The 15,129-nt window shown below is 32.4% G+C and overlaps 1 protein-coding gene across 3 annotated transcripts in view; it reads left to right on the forward strand.

Moving 5' to 3' along the window:
- Positions 1 to 15,129, forward strand: part of LOC126890640 (uncharacterized) — a 98,332-nt gene that overhangs the window by 33,257 nt on the left and 49,946 nt on the right. For all 3 annotated transcript variants that reach the window (XM_050659733.1, XM_050659731.1, XM_050659732.1), the window contains exons 2-4: positions 472 to 747; positions 6,217 to 6,465; positions 12,411 to 12,618. In XM_050659733.1, coding sequence (XP_050515690.1) covers positions 519 to 747; positions 6,217 to 6,465; positions 12,411 to 12,618 — 686 coding nt within the window. In that variant the 5' untranslated portion in view covers positions 472 to 518. The remainder of the gene's footprint in view (positions 1 to 471; positions 748 to 6,216; positions 6,466 to 12,410; positions 12,619 to 15,129) is intronic.

The following is a 15,129-nucleotide window of genomic DNA, read 5'->3' on the forward strand; positions in this document are numbered from 1 at the left end:
ATATAGCTACATGTACTTAACTTTGCTGATACATGATTTACGTGAGTTTCCCATGTAAGTTTATGATCTAGATCTAGGGTTACCCCCAAAAATTTCGTTGTATAACTTTCTACTGATTTGCCATCTACATGTAAATAAAAGTCAGAATTTGGAGTTAAGTTTTTTGGTAAGAAACGCATAAAATGTATTTTTGTTACGTTGAGCTTGAGTCCATTATTTTTACAATATGTGCTAAATTCAGCAGACGCAACATTGGTATTTTTCACCAGTTGTATGGGTTCACTGTGAGACATGAGAATATTGGTTTCATGGGCTTAATGAACAATTTTTTTACTTACTTCATTGTAAGTTTGTTTAAACTATGGTATACAGCCAATCATTGGTATTTTCTCTTTTAATTTTTGATGTATGGAAAACTTCTTAGTCTACTATAAGTAATAGCTTTTTATTTACGTGTATCTTCTTTTCTAGACAATGAAGAATTGTTTTTGTATTGCACTTCCCCTGGCGGTTGAAAAATGAGTACCAGGCCCAGCTCTGGCTCAAAGCTACCAACAGGGCATAGGAGATCGGAGTCTAGCGGACATCACAGACACAGTTCGGGTAGCAGTTTCAATCAGAACAAGTCAGACTCTGGCCAGAGCATCAATTCTGACTACCACGGACACCAGAAACATGGACATCACAGATCGAAATCTAGTGTGGTTGAGAGAGAGGTGGAAAAGGAGCAGACAGCTACTCCTAGATGTAAGTTTTCATTGTCATTAAAAGCATTTTTATTCACGACTAGTGAAATCGATATGGATTTCAAAAACGAAAGACAATAAATAACGGCACGTGGTACTTGCGACAGAAGTGACTACTTCTTATAGCACGTTATATACTATTGTAATTTTATGTCTGCTTATCACCAAAGTATCGACGTGTTATCATACTATATTCAACAAAACCAGCTTCGTACAACCTCTCATTAGATATCGCAAATCAGTTTGGCTGATTTTGTCTGTAGATATATGTTTGAGGAATCCCTTTTGTGGGACTGGATATATGACATTTCTCAAGCACTAAATCACATTCATGGTAAATCGTTGGTACAAAGAGATATTAAACTGTCCAATGTTATGGTAGGTACATAGCAACTATTTCGAATTAGCCGATTTTGTCACTATGTTTGATCTAATGTGTTAAACATAATATAGAATGTACATATTCATTATTTACATTTTCATTATTATCTTCATTTATGTTGAATTACTTAATTTTGTTTATTATTATATTGTAAAAATAAAACTATTGACTTGTGACGAATAAAAGGAAGATTACCTATTTTATTTTAGTCTATTTTATCCATCGTCTTTTTATGTTTTATTCATTATCATTATTAACTTGGGTAGCGATAAGAAGTATTTGCTTTAAAAATTATAGGATATGTTAAATATGAAGTAAATGTGGAAGATATACACTGGTTACTTATTTCATTTTAATTTGATTGATTTTTTAATCATTTATAAGATTTAAAGTAATAAAAGATAAAAAGTTAGGGATTTAAAAAGTAAAAAAAGTTCTCACTGGTGGGGATTCGAACTCATTCGCTGTCAATTTAAAAAATAAATTGACGCGAAGATAGCTGCAGTTTTTAGTGACGTCAGTCTAAAGAAGTTTATTATAACTGTATATAAAAATAACATTGGTGTATTTATATATATCCAATCCTGTTACTCCGTGAAGGAGCATAGGGCATCCACGAAGCTTCTCCATTCCCCTCTATTTCTGGCCATGGTTGCTATTTCTCCCCAGGTTTTCTTCATACTTTTGTAGTCTTCTTCAATGGTACTCCTCCATGCTTTGGTCGGGCGTCCTCTGCTTCTTCGTCCTACTGCACTCCATTTGAGTGCTTGTTTTGTTATGTCTGCATTTTCTTTCCTCAGGGTGTGTCCCAGCCAGTTCCATCTTTTCCTCTTTATTGTTGTTCTGATGGGTTCTTGTTTGGTTTTCCTCCATAGTGCTACATTTGTTATGGTATTGGGCCAATATACCTTTAGAATTTTACGTAGACATCTATTTACAAAAACTTGGATTTTATTTACATTTCCGTCAGTTATTGCCCATGTTTCACTCCCATAAAGTAGCACAGTTTTCACGTTACTATTAAATAGCCTTATTTTAGTATTTGGGCTAATATGTGTTGATCTCTATATATTTGCGAGGGTTCCAAAGGCATGTTGTGCTTTTCGTATTCTCTGTTTAATATCTGCTCGAGCTCCACCTTTTGCACTGATTATACTGCCTAAGTAGCAAAATTCTTGAACCTGTTTTATTTCTTGTTGGTTGATGTATAGTTTGTCACAGTTAGATACTCCTATTCTCATCTCTACTGCCTTGTTCGTGTTAATTTTATTTTAAGACCCACTTCTGCAGACTTTACCTCTAACTTCCTTAACATGCCCTTCATATCATCTATTGTGTTCGCTACGAAACAGATATCATCTGCGTATTCCATATCTGCTAGTTTCTTGTTCTGAAGGTAGTTCCAAGGGATCCCGTTTTATCTTTCAATGGTTTTTTCCAGTATACGGTTAAGACATATATTAAAGAGCAAAGGTGACAGTATGCAACCTTGTTTTAAACCTACTTGTATTGTTATTTTATCTGTCATTTGCCCTTTATGCAGTACCTGACATGTTGTTTGCTGATACATCATTTTGATTATTCCAATGATCTTTTTTAGCTTTAAGATGTTCCACAGGGCTGTATGTTTTATGCTGTCGAAGGCTTTAGCAAAGTCTATAAAGGCCATTATCAAGCCTGCGTTCTTCTCTATAGTTTCGTCTATGATGATTCTTGCCGTCGAAATTTGGTCTATACAGGATCTTCCCCTTCTGAAACCCGCTTGTTCTTTTCTGAGAGTTGTGTCTATTATATTGTTGATTCTTTGATGAACAATAAATGCTAATATTTTATTTATGGAACATAACAGCGTTATTCCTCACCAGGAGGTTAGGTGTATTTAGTATTTTATTAACAATTTCATCACATTTTCTCACCCTTTAAATGCTCCTTGGATTTCTACAAATGTTTCAGAATCGAAATTAGCTAAATCGGTTCAGTTATTCTGAAGCTGTTATTAAAAAGATATAAAAAAATAAAATAAAGTTTTTAGTCTTCCTCGTTTTATGAGATATGTCGCTGATTTGCGTCTCAAAAGTGGAATTATTGTATTCGCGGTAGTTTCCCTTATAGTCTAGGCGCCAGAGGGGTCACCGTGTCATATTCAATTCTGATGGACAAACTCAACGGTTTGTTATGGATTTTTGGCTGCTGATTACGAATTTCGAGGGGGATTTCGATCCGAGTGGTCAAAAAATTGTTATAAACAATTTAATTGTTTATAAATTGTTTATAAGGCTCTGGCTCATAAACTAAAAGGGATAAAAAAATGTTTCAAATAAAATTTGTTCCTTAATAAAAAGCGAAGAAATAACCGTTTACTAAACTTAAATCTAACTATTAGAACTCAAGATATTGTAAAATTAGTGCACAATGCAAATTGCAAATTGCAAAATAAGTATTTTTCGAAGCTTTATCGATCGTAACTCGGCTTCTACGCATGCAAATGAGCCTTAGAAGGTGTCGTTTTAAAGATTAATTAACAGGCTTCCAAGCAAAGTTTGTTAAGTTACTTGATCTTCATTTGTTTTAAAGTTATACCTGAAGTTACAATTTTCTTAAAAATATTGTACATTCATTTGTTTATAAGGGTTTCGAGCAAATTTGAGCTATAAACATTTATACTTTAATGAACAATAATGATAGAAAAACTCAAAAGTAACAATTTTAGGTTACGAAAATGTTCATAAGTTTATTTTTGGTCAAGATGTCGATATTTTAATGGCGCGCTATGAGGCGGAAGATCGGCTTACAGTCAATTAAGTATTCTTCGACGCTTTATCGATCGTAACTCGGCTTCTACGCAGTAAAATGAGCTTTTCATGGTCTCATTTTAAAGCTTAATTAATAGACTTCCAAACAAAATTGTCAAATTACTTTATCTTCATTTGTTCTAAAGTTATACTCGTTTGAAGTTATAATTTTCTTAAATAATTTGTACATTAATTTTTGTATAAGGGTTTTTAGTAAATTTGAGCAATAAACATTTATACTTTAATTAAAACTAATAATAGAAAAACTAAGAAGGTGTATTTTGAGTTTAGGAAAGTGTTCGTAGGTTTATTTTTGGCCAATATATTGATAATATAATAGCACGCTCTGAGGCTCAAGATCAACTCACAGTCAAGTAATAAATATCATGGTAAATATACCGATCGGCTGCTCTCGTGTTACACTATTTTGCTCAGGAAGCCTTGACTATTCTTAATATGTCTATCAATGTCTACAATAATATAATATACTACTGTCAGTTCTGTCTATTTGTTACAACAAAGTCATTGTCTCTTAATAGTGTAATGTGATATTGATTCGTTGCAATAATGAATAATTTAGTTAATAATAAATTATGTATTGTATGTCAAAAAAATATCAACATCAAAGTGTCTTCTACTGAGAACGGTTGTGCACGTATAATTGAAACAGCAAATACTTGTAAAGATTTTTCTCTTGTTTTCTCTTGTTGAAGGAGGCATTTCTCTTGTTAAAGATATGCCACCAACATCAAACTCAATCCACTTACATATAAAACGAGCATTTTATGTTGTGTACACACAATTAACGTACCTCGAAGATTCTGCAAAAGAACTTGATCCACTTGTATATGGATATCTTATAGATAATGAAACTCTGAAGTCCCAAAAAGTTTTAATTTTAATGCCTTCAAAATCAGATTTAGTACCACCATGTGTCTGTAAAAATTGCTCGAAGAATTTATACAGATGTAAAAAAGCTAAGATTCACTGTATATCTCGATGCCGATGTATGAAAGAAAATGTTTGTAAAAATAGTAATAATAAATAATATCAACTCACTTTTAGTTATATTTCTGAAATATTAGTTTTTAATGTGTTTTTTTTCTCATTTAGTACAAAAATAAGAAGACAAATTAAATAGAATGAAAGGTGATACGAGATACAGTATGATGATTTAATTATAAGAAGTATATGATAAAATTTTATTAGGATCTTCAAAAATGAAAAATGAAGATAACGTATATATACATAGAAAATATAATTTGCATCGAGATCTTAGCGCGTGAAGCTTTACGCTGTGAGCCAATCTTGCGCCTCATTCATAGCGCGCCATTAAAATATCGACATCTTGGCCAAAAATAAACTTACTAACAGTTTCGTAAGCTCAAATTGTTCCTTTTGAGTTTTTCTATCATTATTGTTAATTAAAGTATAAATGTTTATAGCTCAAATTTGCTTGAAACCCTTATAAACAAATGAATGTACAATATTTTTAAGAAAATTATAACTTCAAACGGGTATAACTTAAAAAAAAATGAGGATCAAATAATTTAACAAACTTTGTTTGGAAGCCTCTTATTAAGCTTTAAAAGGACACCTTATAAGGCTCATTTACATGCGTAGAAGCCGAGTTACGATTGATAAAGCTTCGAAAAATACTTATTTTGCAATTTGCAATTTGCATTGTGCACTAATTTTACAATATCTTGAGTTCTAATTGTTGGATTTAAGTTTAGTAAACGGTTGTTTCTTCGTTTTTTATTATGGAACAAATTTTATTTGAAACATTTTTTTGTATCTTTTTTAGTTTATGAGCCAGAGCCTTATAAACAATTTATAAATAATTAAATTGTTTATAACAATTTTTTGACCACTCGGATCGAAATCCCCCCTCGAAATTCGTAATCAGCAGCCAAAAATCCATAAGAAACCGTTGAGTTTGTCCATCAGAATTGAAAATGACACGGTGACCTCTATTTGGCGCCTAGACTATTAAATAAGACAGTCTGTTAGTATTTGATTCAGAGTTGTGACTACATAGCTTCGTTGATAACGCCTGAGAGGCAGAAATAGCTATCTGGAGATGGTGGTCCAACTCTGAATCGAATAAAAACAAAAACTTTTTTTCCCGTTTTAAAATAAAGTTTATTAAATGTCATTTAAATGTTTACATATCGACAAATGTCCTGGACAGACTGGGTGACTTGTTGCATTAGGCTTTTATAAGATTAGATTGTTTGCGAAAAGCATCTAAACAGAATAGATACATTTAAAAAATATGCGTATTCTTCTGCAGCTTCTCTTCGACTCGATTTCCGCCCTGTCCAACAAGAAGGCCATCATTATGCAGCTAGACCAACATCTCTCTATCCTCTGAGATCGAATGACAGTGGTATAATTGGTCACGATCCTCTTCAACCAGAGAGGGAGCCACTTAGGTTTGACGTAACCCTCGTGGGGGCACCTCCGGAAGTGGAGCAGCTAGTTAACAACATCAAGCAGGTAGCTGAGCAGTTTCTGTACCACTGGAAGACGTTTCCTATAAGTAAGTACTTTGTGGAACTAATAGGCGAGCGGGAGATACCCCTAAAATGACCAGGTACTGACCACGGAGAGGTGAATGGCTAATTTTATTTATACTTTATATTTTTGAAGGTGCTGAAAACGAAAATACGGTTTTTATTGAATTTTATGTGGGGGAACATTGTCAAAATCGCAATTTTAACCTAAAAATAAAAAAAAAGAAATCACGTTTTTTTGTTTACCTCGCTACAACTCTGTTCAATTTTAATATTTTTTTCTGAAATTTTTACAGTATACAGCTCTAACATTTCTGAAGACAACGGTACCTGTTTCAAGCTTTTATTCTTATCCTGATAAAGGTTATGAATTTTTCACGTTTTTTTGCGTTTAACTCGCTACAACTCTGGTCGATTTTAATATTTTTTTCTAAAATTTGTACACTATATTGCTCACTTTTCTGAAGACAGCGGTATATTGCTTTAAGATTTTAGTCTTATTCTAGTAAAAATTAGGAATTTTTTAATGTACAAGGTGCAGATTCGTGAATTGCAAAGTTTAATCGCAAAAGTTAAGAGGCAAAATTTAAAATTTATCTTATTAATCACGTTTATGTTAAAGAATAGCGTACAAAGAAGTTTTCTGGAAAGTTCTACACACACCGGCAAAATTAGCCGAACACGTTAAAAATGGGACATGTTTGATGTCTCGTATTTCATAAACCAGTGGTCCGATTTGAGTGATTCTTTTAGTATGTTATAGCCTTATTATTTAAGAATATCGGTGTAATAATATTGTTGCTAGACAGGTAAATGTCATTTTATACCGGGTGTAACAAGCATACTGTGTTTTTTTCTTAAAGTTCGGAACACCCTGTGGAATATTCCAGCGTATATAAAATATTAAAATTAAAACTCGAATTCGTAGAATTATGCTTTCTTAACATTTTCTTTTTTGATTCATTTGCTTATGTTGGAAAATAAAAAAGTTATGTGCTTTAACAACTAACCATGTTTTTTATCAATAAATCCTCATAGTAGGGGAGAAAAGTATGGTAAATTTGCAATTACTCGAGCGTTCTTGGGACCTGGAGTGGATTGTGAAGAGTGGGTGCTACAACCAAAAAAGTTAAGTTAAGTTTTCCATAAAGTGTGGGACTCTCCATTTTTCAATTTAATTTTGCATTTCCACCAATCGTTTTTTCCGATTATAGCGCCATTTATCCATAATAGGAAAAACGTTGCGAATAAAACTTGCTTATTTTTACGTCAAGGATCCAAATCTGCAATAAAAATTGGGGGCTCCTATTTAATATTTTAATGTAACCCCCCACCCCACCTCCGTGGGGGGTTGTGTTTGGTGCCATTCGGTAGATTTTTGAAAAATATTGAATAGGTATATTTTGCAGTTTTACGATCTGATGTTCATTTCGCAAAATATCGCGGGGTCGTATTTATAATTTTTAATTTACCCCTCTCCGTGGGGTGTCACGAGCCCCCACGGAGGTGGGGTGGGGGATTTAATTTAAAATATTAAATAGGAGCCCCCAATTTTTATTGCAGATTTAGATTCTTTACGTAAAAATAAGCAACTTTTATTCGACATATTTTTTCGAATTATGGATAGACAGCGCTATAATCGGAGAAAAATGATTGTTTCAAATGGAACATTAAATTAAAAAATGAAAAGTCCCCCACTTTATGGAAAACTTAACTTAACCTTTTTCTGATTTTAGCACATACTCTTCACAATTCAATAGGTCCCCATAACGCTCGAGTAACTGCAAATTTAGTATACTTTCCTCCCCTACTATGAGGATTTTTTGATGAAAAACATGGATAGCTGTTAACGTACATAACTTTTTTATTATCTCACATAAGTAAATGAATCGAAAAGGAAAATGATAAGCAAGCCTAAGTCTACAGTCGAGTATTAATTCTAATATTTTACATATGCTAGAATATTCCACAGGGTGTTACAAACTTTACGAAAAAAACACAGTATGATTGGTACACCCAGTATAAAATGGTATTTACCTGTCTAGTAACAATATTATTACAACGATATTCTTAAATAATAAGGCTATAACATACTGAAAGAATCACTCAAATCCGACCACTGGTTTATGAAATACGAGACATCAAACATGTCCCATTTTTAACGTGTTCGGCTAATTTTGCCGGTGTGTGTAGTTACAAATGTTTAACGAAAAAAATGGCGCAACTTTTAATATAGACGTTATACATCCCCAAAATAATGCTTATTTTTCGAGATACTGACCATGGGAGGTGAATGGCTAATTTTGATCTTATTTTATGTTTTCAATGGTGCTGACAATGAAAAAGAGGTTTATTTTGAATTTTATGTGACGGAACATTGTCAAAATCGCAATTTTAACCTAAAAATGAAAAAAAAAGTGAATTCACAAATTTTTACGTTTAACTCGCTACAACTCTGTTCCATTTTAATATTTTTTTTCTAAAATTTCTACGGCATATATTTCTTACCTTTGTGAATATTATGAAAGAAACTGTAGTCTTTCAATCTTTTTTTATAAAAGTTATGAATTTTTAAAAATAAAAGGTAAAGATTCGTGAATTGCAGAATTAAATCGTAAAAATTAAGTGACAAAATTTAAAATTTATCTATTTGATTACGTTTATGTTAAACCATAGAGTTCAAAGAAGTTTTATGGGGAGTTCTAGATCTAGATGTGTTATAAAAAAATATGGTGCAACTTTTAATTTTAAGAAAAACGTGATTTAACTTTTTTTTTTATTTTTAGGGCAAAATTGCGATTTTGACAATTTTTTCCCACCTAAAATTCAAAATAAACTTGATTTTCGTTTTCGGTACCATCAAAAACATAAAGTAAGACCAAAATTAGCCATTCATTACAATGATCAGTATCTCAAAAAATTAGCGTTATTTTGGGGATTTATAACGTAGATGTTAAACGTTGCACAATTTGTTTGCTATAAAGCATTTTGATCCATTACTTTCCAGAAAACTTCTTTGTTTTCATGTTTTATTTTAAAATTTGATTTAAAATCTATATTTAAAATTTTGTGAGTCAAATTTTGCGATTAAACTTTGCAATTCACGAATCTGCACCTTGTATTTTAAAAGATTCATAACTTTTACTAGAATAAGACTAAAAGCTTAAAGCAGAAACCATTGTCTTCAAAAAAGTGAGCGATATATAGTGTACAAACTTTAGAAAAAAATATTAAAACGGACCAGAGTCGTAGCGAGCTAAACGCAAAAAACGTGATTTAATTGCAATTTAAACAATTGCAATTTTGCCAATATTCCCCCACCTAAAATTTAAAATAAATTTCATTTTCGTTTTCATCACCGTCAAAAACATAATCTAAGACCAACATTAGCCATTCTCCACCCATGGTCAGTATCTCGAAAAATAAGCGTTATATTGGGGATTTCTGATGTCGACATTAAAAGCTGCACTATTTTTTTCTATAAAACATTTTGATCTAAAACTTACCAGAAAACTTCTTTGTACTCTCTACTTCAACATAAACGTTATTAAGGAGCTAAATTTTAAACTTCGTCACACAACTTTTGCGATTAAACTTTGCAATGCACAAATCCTCACCTTTTTCTTTGAAAAATTCATAACCTTTATCAGGATAAGAATAAAAGCTTGAAACAGGTACCGTTGTCTTCAAACATGATAAAGCTATATACTGTAAAAATTTCAGAAAAAAATATTAAAATGGAACGGAGTTGTAGCGAGATAAACGCAAAAAAACGTGATTTCATTTTTTTTTATTTTTCGGTTCAAATTGCGATTTTGACAATGCGCCACATAAAATTCAATATAAACCTCATTCGTTTTCAGCACCCTCGAAAATATAAAGTATGACTAAAATTAGCCATTCACCCCTCCGTGGTCAGTATCTCGAAAACTAAGCGCTTTTTTGAGGGTGTCCCGCTCGTGTATAATGTATTAGTCAGTCAGGTAATTATGTTTAAAACTAGTGATTTTGCCCATCGCAGTGCATTGGGGGATCCAATTAATTGCCATCTACAGTCAGTCCACTAATTTTTTCTGAATTTCTCATATTTTATCGTATCTATCTTCAATTTTTTCTGACTACCTCCCAAGTTTTTTTACTACATCAAATTTTTTATCAGTGCCTCCAATTTTATCGAGTCTCACTATAATTGTTTAATAACTTTAATGCAATATCTAGGCTGGGGTACTATCCAGAATAATGGAAAGTTGCTCAAATTATTCTCATACCTAAGCCCGGGAAAAATAAAACTCAGGTGACTTCATACAGACCAATAACCCTGCTACCTGTTCTATCAAAAATCTTGGAAAAACTTCTTAAACAATTATCCCCAGTCATAGAAGAAAGGAAACTAATTACCCAACACCAATTTGGGTTCAGAACACAACACAGAACGATAAAACAGGTACATATACTGGTAAGACACATCAGAAGCGATCTAGAAAATAAAAGATATTGTTCTGCTGCATTCCTGGATATTGGTCAGACCTTCGACAAGGTATGACGTGCTTATATCCCCTATAAACTAAAGAAAAACCTTCCCCCATCCTTTTTATCAAATCCTAAAAAGCTATATTTCCAACCGACATTTCCTAGTCAAGCAGGATAATAAATACACAAGCCTAAGACCAATAAAAGCCGGAGTACTACAAGGAAGTGTCTTGGGATCGATATTGTACTTGCTGTACACTGCTGACCTACCTACAAGTAACAGAACAACGTGTGTAACTTTTGCTGATGACACAGCTGTACTAGCCTCTCACGATGATCCAATCACACCATCCAGAACTCTTTAAAAATATCTTAACAATATCCAAAGATGGCTTAAAAAATGGAAGATAAAGGCGAATGAGAGTAAATCCACCCATGTAACATTCACCATGAAAAAACAAACATGTCCATCTGTAACTCTGAACGAAACACAACTCCCACAAACTGATACTGTCAGGTACCTAGGAATCCACCTTGATCAAAAGCACATTTTCACAAAGAGAAAACAACTAGGAATAAAGTTTCGAGAAATGTACTGGATCATCGGCCGCAAATCCCAACTATCTCTTGAGAACAAACTGCTGATACATAAAGCTGTACTGAAACCAGTGTGGACCTATGGTATCCAACTTTGGGGGACAGCCAGTCAAACAAACCTAGAAATACTGCAGAGATTCAAGAACAAAGTCCTTAGAACAATGCTGAATGCCCCTTGGTACATGCCAATCTATGTGATAGAGCAAGACCTCAATGTGCCATCCATAAAAACAGTAATAACAGAATATTACAAAAAATATTCCAAGAGACTAGAATCTCATCCAAACAAGTTAGCCAGTAACCTCACTGATGACCATAATGATGTACGACACTTGAAGAAATTCAAAATAGTGGACCTGGGAAGAAGATTCGAATAATCTGTGATAACTAAACTTATTGTTTAATGATTAATTATTTATATGGGAAATAAGCCACAATTAAAATGAAAAAAATAATTTTATTAACGTTTCGATTTGGGCGTCGAAACGTTAATAAAATTATTTTTTTCATTTTAATTGTGGCTTATTTCCCATATAAATAATTAATTATTGTTTAATGTTGTTATTATTTTAACTTGTTTTAATTTAATTTATTTAAAGAGGGTGATCACTGGATCTCCCTCTACAGGTCAAATTTTCAATTTGTGTCAAATAATTTACCTATTGTTCTTAGTTAAGGACAGATTGTAAATATTACAAAATTTTCAAAATAAAAAACCTAATTCTTCTTGACTCCTTTTAATTTTCATCGAATTTAATCATTGATTTATTCATTGGTGATAAAGTCTTGTGCAAATGTTATTATCCCAGACAAACTGCTTTTCCGCTTAATGTATCGTTCTAGCCTTTTACACAGCTAGTAACTTTTTAACAGAAGAAATATTTACAATTGATCCTTTTTTTAGTTCTTCCTAGTCCGGTGTCACACTGTGATCTATTCACCACATCTCAGGTATCTTCGGATGGATCTTTGGGTCGTATGAAGTCGAAGTACCACCTCAGGGATCTGTTTATAGCGCCATCTTTCGACGAGTTGGATGCTGTAGCCGTGGACGGAAAAGGAGAACCAAGAAGACTGACTGGAAAGCAGCTCGAATATATCAGAGAAAGAGGGTAAGAATCTGTTATCTACATTTTATTTTGTTTAGTATCATTATTTTTTATAAAACTGATCTGAGGAGCATATTGTTAAAAAAGGTTTCATTTAATGATTTGTCTGAATTGATATTGTTCCTGGTGTTATGACTTTGTGTTTTTGGGTTATCCAGTTGTTTTTTCTTTATATACGTACTAGATTCTGTACCATTTTCAGAATCAATAATCCCAGTGGTCACACAGGGATTATTATATTTGATGTATGCAGAATAATTGTAGATATTTAAGAGGTTGGTAATTTAGACCAGGACTGATCTGTAAAAAAACGTCTATTTTTGGATGTGAGAGGTGGCATTCGGATTTTTGCAGATAAAGTTAGGTGACACCTTCAGTAATAATAATTAACTTATGCTCCTTCTCAAATATGCCCGGAACATTAATAAAAAAAATTAAAATATTTAAAAATTCCGAAAAACATCGATTTTTTTCTGCTTTCTCTGCTTATAACTTTAAAACGATTCGTTTTGGAACAAAGTCGTAAAGAAATAAAATAAAGATAATTGAATTTTGTATGATATACGACTGGTCAAAAAGGTCTTAATGTATTACCTTTTCTGCAATATAGCAATAAATACAAAATAAGGGGGCAAAATACGCCTGTTGTTATTCAATGTTTCTTAACCACTTTGGTGGCACTTAGAACCTTAGTAATTCGCTTAGAAAATTCTTATAACTTACTTAAACGGTCTACCAAATTTCATTAAAATTGACTTAATAGATTTTGCATAATAAATTTGCAATCTAAATGTTTTTAAAAAAGTTCAAATTTTTAAAAATCTTTCTGAACAAAAAGTAGACCATTTAGAAGTTGGCTAATTTTTTTACATATAAAGATGTGCTCTACCTATCTAATACATTTTACATAATTAAAATCGGATTATTTAAGGGGCCGCAGCAATGTTTTAAAATTATAAACAATTTTTTGGCTTATAGACAAATAGCTTTGTTTAATAATAAAAAATTAATTTTTAGCAATGCAAATAATTAAAACCGGTATATTTGGTCTTAAACTTTCAAATGCTGTCAGCAGAATTGCCATTTTATTTTTTAATAAAAAGTTATTCGCCTTCAAAAATTGCAATTTTTTGATTTTTTGAAAGTTCCACCGCGTTTATCTCGAAAATTATACATCCTACGAAAAAACTTGTAAGAACATTTTTTGCTTAGAATTACCTAAGAAATACAAAAAAAAATGTTTTATTTTGCGAAAAATCGATGTTATGTAATTCCTCTTTCAAGTTCTTTGTTTATAACAATCTTATCGACATCCTGATCAACTGTTACCCAAAAAATTCGTGTTCTACGGGTTAAAATACATAAAAAACTTGGGTAAGTCCATCTAAATAAAGGAGCCCGTAGCACCCCCTCCTGGCCACAGCACTAATTTGTTTATAAGCCAAAAAGTTGTAAATATTCCTGAGGCCACTCAAATAGTCCAATTTCAATTCTGTAAAGTGCATTAGATAGGTGGAGTGCTTCTTTATATGTAAAAAAATTGACAAATCTTTGTATGTTCTAGTTTTTGTTGTGCAAGATTTTAAAAAATTTTAATTTTTAAAAAAATGTTTAGATTGCAAAATTATTATGCAAAATCTAGTAAGTCAATTTTAATGAAATTTGATGGACGGTTTTAGCACATTACAAAAAATTTTCTATGCGAATTAGGAAGGTTCCAAGGTTAACCTAAGTGATGGAAAAACATTGAATAAAGGCAGGCTTGTTTTGCCCCCTTATTTTATATTTATTGCTATTTGCAGCAAGGGTGATAAATTAAGACATTTTTAACCAATCGTATCTGATAGAAAATTTAATTATCTTTGTTTTATTCCTTTGTTCCAAAATTAATCGTTTTAAAGTTATAAGCAAAGAAAGTAGAAAAAAAAAAGAAATTTTTGAAATTTTTAAATATTTTATTTTTTTATTAATGTTCCGGGCATATTTGAGAGGGAGCATAAGTCAATTATAATTATTGAAGTTGTCACCTAACTTTATTTGCAAAGATCCGAATGCCACCTCTCACATCCACCTAAAAACAGATCCTACCTGGTCTAATTGCCCTTACTTTTCCCATTGCTACATACGTAGCTGAAAGATGGACTCTTAAAAAAATCGATAGAAATAAGATTAAAGCTTTTGAAATGTGTTCAAAGCCTAAATTACTTCGGCCACATAGACAAAACAACGGGGAACTATGGGCAGTAGAAGGAAAAGTAGAATGCCGAAAAAAGGCTTTCCTCTAAGTTTCCTCATTACATAGACGGCACCGTGAGTCATCCGTCAGTCCAAGCAGATGAAGGTGCCGTCGGAGTCTACAGTGGCCGGTGAGCATATTGACCACCAGGGAGCATTTTCTACGATCTAGAAGAAGCAATTGGGCTGTGAGACTTTTGGATGTACCCATTATGTGGAACCTAGTCTGTCTCAAACCTCAACAACTGGCCCAGGAGTCCTGGAACCTCCGCGGAAGAA

Source organism: Diabrotica virgifera, chromosome 8 (assembly GCF_917563875.1).
Source record: "Diabrotica virgifera virgifera chromosome 8, PGI_DIABVI_V3a".
Taxonomy (NCBI): domain Eukaryota; kingdom Metazoa; phylum Arthropoda; class Insecta; order Coleoptera; family Chrysomelidae; genus Diabrotica; species Diabrotica virgifera.